The sequence below is a fragment of the Apostichopus japonicus genome, chromosome 22 (assembly GCF_037975245.1).
Source record: "Apostichopus japonicus isolate 1M-3 chromosome 22, ASM3797524v1, whole genome shotgun sequence".
NCBI classification, from domain to species: Eukaryota; Metazoa; Echinodermata; class Holothuroidea; order Aspidochirotida; family Stichopodidae; genus Apostichopus; species Apostichopus japonicus.
This window is the reverse complement of record NC_092582.1, coordinates 5,250,005-5,262,345: the sequence shown is the minus strand read 5'-3', so window position 1 is coordinate 5,262,345 and position 12,341 is coordinate 5,250,005. Positions and strand designations below refer to the sequence as shown.

Sequence of the window (12,341 nt, the reverse complement as noted above, 5' to 3'; positions counted from 1 at the left end):
ATGAATCTCAAACGTGGTATGCATAATATAGGTGCCTGTTAGAAAGTTCTCTGCTGCTTTTCGAATTGGGGAAGGTCAAAGCTCATGTGAGGTCAACAGGTTCAAAGTTAACATGAAAACCTCACAATGATACTGGCCTGTGAGTTCTCCAATGCAGTTATGCTATTTTTTTTTTATATGAATATAGTCCTGCAGGTTCTCAATGTACAGTACAGTACAAAAGCCTATTACAGCTATTACTGCTACTTTGAAGTTTGACCCGCTACTCGATTAGTGTGACTTTGTACATTTTGAATTTTCCCATTTATTTATCTTGTCTTTTAGCTGCAGATTGGTGAGCGAAAAAATATCCCTTTTACTCCATTACACTGCCTAAGTCAAAGCGATCTTTAACGCAAGGAAAATGTAAGGCAACTTGAAAGAGCATCTATCTTCCACTGGTGTTGATTAAATCTTCGCAAAACATCCTAGCAGGGATAACAGCAAGCATGTCTCTAAACTCCTTTAAAATTGTTGTATATTTTGCAAATTATGACTGATGGCATGTAGGAAATGCCTTAAGAAATAATTTAGGAGATGAAAAAAATGAAAATTTAGACATGAAACATTTTTTCCATCACGTTTTTGTGTTAACGAACCCAATTTTATCCTACCGTTATTAGTGTAAGGCACATTGAAGCCTAACCAACTGGGCAGTTCCATGCTTTGTGGTTGAGAATGTTTACCAAAATTACAGATAATGGTGTATTGTGGATTTGTTTTCTGCAGATAAACTCAGAATAGTGGTTACAACTTGTTTAAAATTTGTTTATTAGGTCTATAGTAATTTAATGCTCTTATATCTAAACTTCCACATGTCCACATGTTAATTGTTAGTAACTGTCTACTTGGGCTGCTAGAACTTTACTCTACTGTGTAAGGGTTGCCTGCACATATGTCCAAGCAGTCGTGATATCAATGCATTGGTTGAGAAGTTAATATGTGAACAGTTGAACACAACATATTTATGAATGCCTTTAAACACATTACGTAGTTTTGTAATTTCAAACTGTCCCCTGTACTGAATAGATTTTTAATGCTTTCGCTGTATGTTTGTTATTGCTTTGTGAAGTTTATGAACAATCTCTGCACATTAAAACTCCCCGTACATAATGCACGTACAGATAGCGAACCATTTTACACAGCTTATTCGCATTGAGATCGGGCATTGATAAAACCAGTTAAAACCTTAAACTTGCTTCAAGTTTGCCAAGGTATTGCTTTCATTATTCTGTGAAATGTTTGATAGACTTGCTAATATTGGGTTTTGACTAGCCCACAAGTCACTCCCCAAAATGTCAATTGTAGTGCATTTTCTATTCGCCAAAGCTTAAAATTCTACTCGCCAATGGCGAGTTGGGGACCGTGTTTAATGCTTTGCAAACTGTTTCAATTGGACTAGTACCCATCCATACTGTAGCTGGTAAAAATTATGCATATATTACTAAATTGTATTTTAAAATTTGTTCAGAAAGATGTAATTGTGATTTGCACACCAAGGACTACCCATCCATAGTTCGTTAATAAATATGCATATATTCATAAATTGTACTTTAAAACTGTATTGTGATTTGCACACAAGGACAAAAAAATTGCTGCCAAACAATCCTGTAATAATGGTGAGAAATAGTTTCCAGATAAAGAAAAGTTTTTCCTATACATATACTGTACAATATCAGTATATATTAAGTGAATTTCTCTGATCTGGTTGTTTTGTTTCCAAGTTTGAAGACTACTGTAACTGCATGCAACTCAATCAATCAAACAGAAAACATTTATATAGTCTCAATTATCAACGACAGTTGTTCAAAGGCAAAAAAGAGCTCAGTGTTTCTTGTGCATGGTAGAGTAGTCTGACTAGCCCCCCATCCCTCCCCACTCCCCCTCCCCCACCCCACCCCCACTTATTGATCAATGCTTAATGTTGAAAGTACAAACACAGTCTGAGTGGACTGAGCATAAATTGATACTGGTGCAGTGGTCTGACACAGCACATTTGGTGCCCTAGAGAAAACAGGCATCATGCGGGACCAAGGTGTTATCTTAAGATGCCCCACACCCAGTCACGTGGTGCACCAGCTATGACCTGGTAGTCCAGACGGGTAACCATCCACCCCTGCGTAGGCTGAGTGGAAGAAAAGCTTTACTCTATACAGCAATCTCTAGGTGTATTTCCTTCCTGGATGTTATACAAGTACAGGAAAGGCAAAAACCACACAATGCATTAGCATTGTACAAGCTTCCGACATGATACTGTACACTGCACTGTGGTAGCGGTAGTTTGAGACCTTTGATAATATTACATACAATACAACAGAGTTTACAAGTAGGGTTGCTGTAAAATTTATGCATTTACTCAGTATTGTGTCTGAACAATTGAGGCTGTACAGTATCATCCCAGAAGAAAAAAATGATTATTGTTTGTTGGAAATGTTTGTTGGAAATTTATGTATTTTTATGGAGAATGTGACATTTTTTGGAATGCTTGACATTGAACCAATGTAAATTACATTATAACGTCTTGAGTTAAAGTTTAATCACTTTAAATACCATCACGGGCGACACAGAGGGCAATCCTACAACTTACATTTTTCCATTATTGTTCTTGCTTCCTCCTGTTTGATATTGCTTGGCACTGAGCCAGGGTAGACTGATTTACAGTACTTATACAGCTAAGCAGCTTTCCTGTTTGGTTAAAACCATTACTTCCTCCACAGTGAGCACAACCTCCATTAACAGACGGGCTATTGATGAAATGGTTTCGCATGTACACACAAGATTAGATAGAATCAGCATATGGGTCTGATACTGCAGTGAAATTTCAGCCACCTTTCCAGAATGATAAATTAGCACGTAAGCTATAAGATGGCAACTGATCAAATTAATGAAGACAGTTTGTCAGCTAGTTTGACAAATTTCACCAAATGTTTCGGAAACTAACATTTATTAGAAAAGCAAGTATATAATTGATTCATTTGCAAGGGAAAATTTTTTCTCCAAGGGTACTTGTACTATAGGCGTATACTGTATCTATGGTAACTACTGTAACTATGTTTACGTTTATGTTAATTCACTAATAAAGTGCAAGATATCTACAACAACAAAAGTAATAATAATAAGTTTATACAGTACAAAAAGTTCATACAGTCAATAAATGTCTAAATAAAATTCTTTCTTAAAGAGGTGAGTTTTTAATTCAAGCTTGAATCGTTCAAACTCTGAATATTTCGAAGAAAATCAGGTATATAAGCTGTTCCAAGTCATGGGGGCTGTGAGGCCAAACGATCTGTCTTTAAATGTTTTACGTTAAGTGACTGGAATATCAAGCACAATGCCCAAGTCAGATGACAATGAAAGTAAAACCTGGGCGAACTTTGCGATTAGTATTAATCACACAAAGAACCCTAATAATCCAATTTGAAAATGTTAGCCGTTGCCATCATTATATTTATTGTACCATGTACTGAAGGTCATTTTAGACCTGCATTATCCATTGGTGACATCGATAGGATTTTTTCCAGCAATTACATGCATTTCAAAGCTTTTGTATTTGAAGTAATAATATTAGGAGTTTCATAATATGAAACAAAAACAATTGTCAAAAAAGCTGCACGTGAGTCTGGTCACCAATGAGCGACAGCCAAATCTACAAAGTGTAACTGAAAGAGGTTTATAGGCAAAGGCTCGGTTCAGCGGTTAGAGTGTCCGCCACACAATTCTTAGGTTCCAGGATCAAAATTATATTATCTTGACCTGTTCAAGAATCGCTGCAGTGCAGTGGTGATGTGCAGAGTCTTCAGTGGATTTGGTATTTCTGGTTGGTGAACTTGGGAAAAGGGGTTTGTTTCTGTTTCGTTTCTGTTTCAAAAGAACTCTGTTCGTCATGGCTGCACTGCAGTGATGTCGAATGGAGTGCCTTTGCATACCTCAGTATTTGAGAAAGTGGTCAGATGCTGGGGCATACACTCTCGCCCGTCGGATAGGGACGTTAAATGGCGGTCCCGGGAGCAGGAATGGGAGGGAATTCACAACCTTGCCTCGTTATCCTCTGAACGCTTAGATTCGAAAAGAGAAGGCTTGAAATAAGCCGGTGTTCATCCACGATCTAACACAATGGATAGCGTCTCCAATAAGCTACTGTAAGGCTTCCTGATCCTTGGGTCTCTATTTACTAAACTAAAAAGTAAACTGTTTAAGCCATGAAAGATAGATGCCTTTTGCCTCTTTTCCGGTCTGTGATAGTTGATGGGACGTAATGAATATTATTATTAAATTTATGTAATATAAACAATAAGACTTTTTAGTTCCGAAAGAATTTTTTCACATTACAATAAAACTTTTTGACCCAATTAGTTAACTTGAACCTAATATAAAATTGTAAGAAATATTCTCCAACTTATCATGTGTACACGTTTGGTGTACATAAATGTGTCTTGGATTTCCCCTCTCAAGGTGGTATTCTATACTGTGAAAAACAGTGCTACTGTACAATGCATGTACAGGAGTTCTAGTGTGTGTACACTGTTTAGTGTATTGTTATTGTAGTGCGCGTGCACGCTACAATATAAGCTTTACTGGCCAAGTTTACGATACCTACATGACTAGACATTGAAGCTTTAAGTTTCATATAGTCTCTGTACATTTGCAGTTTCAGAGGCTACAGTAGCTGCGTAGCCAACATATCATGAGTGCTCACAAGTGCCCTCCCTTTGTACTGTACTGTAGGTACCTCCATATACTGTATACTCCCTGGTGTGTTGTCTGCCCAAAAAATAACACCACGAAAAACCGAAAAGTTCTATGCACACTACAATGTATTTACTGGCAAATGCAGTTCTAGTACGTCTTGGATTTCCCTCACAGGTTGGTATTCTGCACTGTACAAACAGTACAGCTGTACCATGTGTATATACAGGAGTTCACATTACAGTGTGCACAGTGTTTACTGGGTAATCATTGCATACATGTTGTGCAATACAGATTTGAAGGTACTGTACTGTAGTTCAACTAACACAGTTTATGAGGTAAACAATGCGTTTAGTAAATGTGTAGAATTTGATGAAAGTCAAGAAGGTTAAGACCAGGGAGTTGTTATGGAAACTCCCTGTTAAGACATATATCTTGTATTAGTCATAGTTTGTGTAGTGAGTGGCACAGTACAGACCCCTATCGAAATTGATGGAGGTCAAAGGTCACACGAGGTTAACATAAGCCAAAGTATGTAATCCTTTTAAAACATGGTAACTCCAAAATTAAAGCTACACTGAATCTGTGAGATTTGCCATGCTATGATTTCTTTTGATGAACAGGCCTACAGTAATATACAGTAAAATAGACCACAAGTGAAACTATACATATATAGTCCAGGAAATGAAATATGATTCAAATAGTTGCTCTCTTGGCTTCAAGGGGGTTAATACAGTAGGTTATCTCAAATGGCCACTTAAATGGCTCAAGGAGTCAACAGGCTAAATTCCTTCTTACACTCTGTGATTTATTCTTGATGACTTTGGCTTTGGCAGTAAGTTGTGAAAGTATTTCACAGTTTGTAAACAATTTCATGAATGTAACTCTGATATGATTAAAAACAATTATTAAAGAGATTGTTGACGACGGTAAAGCTGATTTGCTAGCTCAAAATTGGTAAAAGAAAATCTCTATTTGCTCAATACATCTACAGTATGTGTCTATATAGATACTTCACCTACTAGGAAGACTGCTTTTTCTGGATACACTGAAACATTTTGGAATAAATATTCTATGTATATGATAATATCCTTAGTCCTAAGTCCTAACCAGTGAATTAATTGGTTGATGCCCCCAAGTGAGTCCCACAAATAAGAGATGGACACCTTTTCTGGTTCTCACTTTACTTTAAATTTAAATCACTTGCTCTACATATAAGCCAGATATACAGTATGTGAATTTTGAGCAATTATCTAGATGGCAAGGAAGCACCAAAGTCAACTGGCTTTCTGTTTATTTTTATATTATGATTATTATTTGTTTTTTTGCAGATTTCTATTTAAGATGAATGACAAAGGTTTAAAAGGACATTCTCCAATGGGTATACGAAAGCTGTTACAGATAGTCAGTGGGCTTTACTGTATTATACTCATTGTATTCATCAAGCCAGTGAAGGTGAGCATTCTTTTAATCTGTTGTTCACTAGCTAAGTGCATTTAAAAAAAGTGGACACTCAATTTAAAGGGTGACTTTACTTTAGGCACAAAAGTAATTTTGATGTGACCATTAAAACCCAGTGTTGCTATCAATCCAGGTTTGAATTTATGTAACTCTTTTGCATTTTTGAGGAAGTATTTGATCCTAAGAACAATTGACAGTCAACAACTAAAGTGACTGGACTATGAAGTCTAATATCAGGGATGTAAGTCTTCCGGATTTTTACGGAAATCCGGTTTTTTTTTTAATTCCAATAAGTCTTCCGTATTTTTACGGAAATCCGTTTTTTTTTTTAAATTCCGATAAAGTTCCACAAAATTGTTCGAATATCAAAGACACAACGCAGCAAAATTGCCTGGCCCGTTGTAGCAAGCTACTGTAACTTCAATTTTCACTCATCGATCACTCAAAATACCATTTCCAGTTTCGCATCATCGCATTGCACTGTACAACCGTTGTGCCATGTGAATATCGTTGCGTACGTGCGAACTTCAAATCGCTATAGCTCATTTCTGTCGTTGAAAAACTTTGCCTAATTCATGTTGATTGGACTGCTAATTAATATCTTCGTAACTGCTGGTGCTCGACATAAGTTTTGGAATTAACGCTTGTGATATTTGTGAGCGGCGGAAATCTACGGGATACGCATATGAAAGTCGATATTTGTGATCGCATTCGAATGTGAGACTGTTTTTTATTCCGTAGTTCGCTGCGACGTATTCGTAACTTTGAGCTAGCCTAACATAACGATAGTGTGTAAGTAGTAAGAACTAGGGGTAAGATGTGTTAGCGCTAATACTTCTGAGCTAGCCTAACATAACGATAGTGTGTAAGTAGTCAGAGCTAGGAGTAGGATGTGTTAGGACGGCATTCACCTGGGGTCTCCGAATATTTTTTCCGGTTTTTTTTTTTGGGCTGCACTTACTGTACATCCCTGTAATATACAGATCATATTACAGTAGGTCAGTTCCTCGGATGCAACTCAAAATCGCAATGAGAAAATAAAAATATAAGACTTCATAAATGGTCTCGAAATGACATGTTTTATGACATGTATTAAAACATTTTTACCGAGGACAAGTGGTTTTGAAGGTCATCCAAAAGTGTTCTCTTGTAATTAAAAGTCAACAGAACATTCTCTTGGGTTGGTGTAATTAAAATTTATAAAACAATGGATTAACATTAAGACCTCCTCTGAAGAGGTGACATGGTCATCTCGGAAGCCCTTAGAGAAGGAACATTCCAGATTTTGTTAAAGTTGAATATCTATAAAATCTCAGTAGCTGTAGAATCACTCCTAGCACTAAAACTGTAACTTATCAAGACTAGAAGTCTGCCCAAAGTCATTCTCTATATTTTTTTCCCCTCATACAGTATATGGCACATTTACTGTACATGTTGTATGAATACTCTCATACTGTTTCTCCATACTGCCCATTAGTGCCAAATGTTACACACAGTTTGTAATGTACAAACCTGTGTGTACTACATGTATACACTGTACTCTTTATGTATATATTGCAATACATGCATTTCTCCATACATGTACAGTACTAGTATATACAGTACATACATATTCTCATACATACATGTACATTCCTCTACACACCATACTGCAGACATATTTTAAGCACATTTCTCCTGGATATGTATTAATGTGTTCATACTCTCATGAAAACTTTTCTCTAAACACTCTGGATAAATATTCTCAAATTTAGATCTCTACATGTTGTACATGTATACATACATGTACATTTGTACAGTTGTTAGTAAATTTCTCTGTGGACGTATTGAACATACTGTACATTTCAAAGGTTTTCTCCATGTACATGTATACAAACATATAGTAACTGTACTGTGTACACTCAGTCGAGTACATGTACTGTAACTACATTTTCTCATGCATAATTACTCGCTTACAGTTCATTTTCTCTTTACATATCAGTGTGATTAAGAAATGTCATTGTTACCTTTGTTTTACTGCACAGGGTATTAATCCATGTGATGGATATGGCGATGAAATCAAGGATACGTGTCCCCTGGGGTATGTTACACGGTTGTTTCTTAGGTTTTGTATTCTTGAGTAGACTTGTCTCTATTACAGAGACCACTTTTCAATGTTTTTGTTGATTTTCTCTGGAAATGTTTTGTCTTTTTCTTTTCTGCCTAGTAAATCTTTCATATTTCCTTTGGGACCTTTAATGTTTTTAAAAAAAATTTTATTGGTAGCTGTTCAGCATCTAGAAATTCAGGAGCCTTATTTGTTTGCAATATCCATTACTATAGTTCCTCAAAGAAATTTGCATCTTGGAAGAAGATATTAAAAGTTTCCATTATTGATCGGTCATTTTTGAGAAAATGAGATTAGATTGTTTAGTTCTCCCACGCCAAGATCTTCATTTTGTAGGTTGTCTTTATTTATTATTTATTTGTGTGTCTTTAGTTCTTAGAACTACCTTATGTGTTATTGAGTTTCTGTTATATTCCTTGATTAATTTATTTGTATTTTTATATATTTTATTTTTTTCCCTGTTCTCTTATGTAATTTGGCCTTTGGGCCATGATATGAGATGCAATAAACTACTACTACTACTTCATGGACTAACTGATTAAAGATTGTGATATTGTTAAAGTAACATAATGCCATGCTTAAGTACAAGTAGCACAACCACTTGGTCTATCTACAGTACATCAGTACACCCAACTAGCAATTACAAATCTGCATGATAAATGTTTGCATGATAAATGCTTGCATGATAAATGCTGGCATGATTAATGTGTACTAAACATATATGTAGTTCATACAGTAGCACACGCCCGTATTGCTCATTTCATAATGTTTCACTGAACATTGTACGGTACAGGTAAACAGTCAGCAGTAACTCAAGTGACAATTTTGAAAACAGATTCAGTTTTTAATGTATATATCTTAGTGAAATGAAGCAAGCTGTCAATCACCAAGTTAGCAACAGTCACTGGACTTTGGCATTGCATCTTAAAACATATATCGTATAAACATATATAAGGTATATATTTCGCAATTATTTGAGGTGTTTCGTTTTTTTCTTGTGTAGGATGTATTGTAACGCGCCAAGCGGGGGGACTTGCCAACCTTGTCACTACTGCGACTTCCCCCAGGTAATCAAAAGCCAGTTCATAAGCAAGTGCCGATGCCAAAATGACGGCCAGTTCTGCAAACTGGAGGACAGGACCGCAGGTGCCCCGATTATTCAGAACATTATAGATCTGAATCGTTACCGGCAGCTAGAGAGGTTCTCATATGTCTACGATGGAAACCATACCTTACAATGCACTGTTCGGCCGATTACTACCCAACGGAGCCACGTAACAACGCAGCCCGAGCCGATCCTTACAGCCACACAGGCTGACAATACCTCTGCATTCTCGGTCGGAACTACCATCACAGACAATGCATCCCAGGATGGCGATCGGAGTGGTGAGTTTAAGATAAATAATGACAATGGATAGATTGAGAATTCTTTACAAAACTGGAACCTCTTCCCATATTTCATGTGGCTACAGAGGTTGTGACCTTGATGCCTGAACCAGCCGACAAGCTCAGGACTGCTTAATTATTATTATGTTGAACAATCTTAGTAAAAAATATGACAGTTAACATGGAATATGGGAATAAAAATGTTCTGTCTGTAATACAGCAAATTTATTATTCAAATTAATTGTTCTTGTTTTGATTGTTATTTCTGAATTTGTGTCCACCATAGTCCCTTTCATGACAAGATTCTTTCACGATACATCACTTCTGGTCGGACACGGTCTTGATTTGTATATTTAAAACAGCATCATGAATTGTAATTAAAATGGGACTGACCCTGCGAAATTCATGGCAAGTGGTGATCTGTGTTTTTTTTAGCATATGAGAAAGGGGTTAGGAGGGCAGATGGAAGTATTGTAATTTCCTAGTGACATGGCCCATATGGCTTTAAACATATCCCAATTTGTAAGTAACTCCCAACTTTACAAAATGACCAACCTACAGCCCAGTTAGTTTTCACTTTCAGGTTCAAAGTGTGACCCTCCAGGCCTTCAAAAGAATCTGAGGGAAGGGGGTCAGTTTCTTATTTGAGGCTGCATATATATATATGAAACTTGGTGGACTGTCTCATACATATGGGTTGTCTTCATTCCCCCATCAGCAGCTTGTGAAACTCTCACATTGCTCAGAGAATCGCAAATTTTTTAGGGCGATTTTAACCGAACTTGTAGTAATACTGTACGTCGGTAATGTCTAACCACCGCCAGTAGCAATGTTAAATATTGTAAAACAGTGATTGTAAAAGAAGGAATGAAAATCAATTATTCTTTCACATCATTCTTCATGACCATATTCGTTTCCTTTTAATGGATCCCTGTTCTTTATGCCCGACCTCATTTACGATGCTTTGCGGTCTACTTTTATTGATTTTGAGAACATTTTGACTTGTTTGTTTTGCTGTAGCAGAAAAGTGCAAGAAACTGTTGCCACCCGACAACGGTTACATAGAGAAGTCGAATATGACAGTTGGAGGTGTAACTGTATTTAGGTGTAATGATACGTTCACCATAGACGGTACACCAGAGTTGATTTGTAAAAGTGATGGAGAGTACTCGAAGGATCGACCGACCTGCAAGAAAGGTTAGTTTCATAATATGTTATTGATTTTATCCGGTTTTGTCTTTGATTTCCGTATTCATATGTTAACAGTGAGGGTATTGATGTTATGAGAATCTATGGTTTTCAGAAGAAGACTTAATAGTTATGGTAGTTGGATTTGATTTAATAGGAGAGAAGAACATGATCGAAACTCAGTAGGAAGGGAAAATGTCCCCATGAATAGACACTGAGACAAGTTCTAATTTGAGAGAACCAAAGTTTGTCAGATTTGATCCAATTAAACTGCTGTGGTTGTTTACAGCACACTTGTAAAAATTTAACCAACTTTCATATGTTGCAAAAAATGTTTGACCAACCCAATTTTTTGCCATTCAGACTCAACAGGTCGCTAACTAAAACGTATCTGAATGTGTTCGATTGTTGTCAGTTTGTGTCAATGACGTTAAGTGAGAAATTAATTTGCACAGGTAAAGTCCCCTGAAAAACATGTGACTTTCCATATAACATGCATAATCTTCATCACCCGACAACAGTTTAGATTGTGTGGTATTAGGTGGTGAAAACAGGAGGGCGCAAAATAGGAGTCACAATGGCAAGTTGAAGTTAGCTAACCTGGATTATAACATGTGCTTCCACATCTCCATATTACAACATGTATTATCTTCTAGACACTTTAAGCTATGTCATTAAATGCTTCTTCATTGGCAGCAGATCAACTAAACTCATTCAATCTACAATGTTATTTGTCTCAAGTTTTGTATACATTTTTCTTTGTCATATCAAGCATTATTGTTTTTTGCTGAAATGATTGTTGATCATGTATCATAATCATGACTCCATGGTATGAGGAGCAGTTTTAAATAGGGTGAATTTCTTTGGTGGAGAAAAAAAGGGGGGAATTATTGGTATGACCTGAAGTAGTCCTGCATATACTGTACATGTTACTGGACAGTATTTAGATATTATTATTGCATCATTCAGGAATGTGCTCAGGAATATTTGAGTGCCGGGCAGAGTGTGCAGTGGTGTGATCCACACCCTGGTAGAGGGATCTCATGGGTGGGGTACGGGTCCCCTCCCCACTGGACAAATTTTGCACATGAAGTATGCTTAGGTAGTGCTATTTTTCCTATTCTGTGCCATGTATTCTCCCAGATTTTGGTTATGGTTAAATTTGTTAAATTATCATTCAAAAAGTGCCGGGCGGAAATGTTTAAAATACTGTTTGTGCTGGGCTGCATTAAGAACTGCTGGGGCACATCCCTGACAATTATATGCAGAATACTATATTGTTACATAGTGTCAGTCAGTGAATGCTTTAATGGGATTATGTGAAGAAGCTTGGATAAACACAGGACCTATGAGTCAGTGTCCTACTTGTGTTTGTTTAAGGGTTAGGCTCCTACAGCCATGCAGTCACTACATAATATGTGTATACGTGTGTGTAAGGTGTAAGTGTGTGCATCATGTATACGTGCACATTATA

At 36.8% G+C, this 12,341-nt stretch overlaps 1 protein-coding gene across 18 annotated transcripts in view; it reads left to right on the top strand.

The window, feature by feature from the left end:
* Positions 1 to 12,341, top strand: part of LOC139964370 (uncharacterized) — a 32,098-nt gene that overhangs the window by 1,679 nt on the left and 18,078 nt on the right. For 17 of the 18 annotated variants that reach the window (XM_071965925.1, XM_071965923.1, XM_071965924.1 and 14 more), the window contains exons 2-5: positions 6,057 to 6,180; positions 8,211 to 8,266; positions 9,297 to 9,679; positions 10,700 to 10,876. In XM_071965925.1, coding sequence (XP_071822026.1) covers positions 6,057 to 6,180; positions 8,211 to 8,266; positions 9,297 to 9,679; positions 10,700 to 10,876 — 740 coding nt within the window. The remainder of the gene's footprint in view (positions 1 to 6,056; positions 6,181 to 8,210; positions 8,267 to 9,296; positions 9,680 to 10,699; positions 10,877 to 12,341) is intronic. The other variant, XM_071965922.1, reaches the window with a different exon arrangement.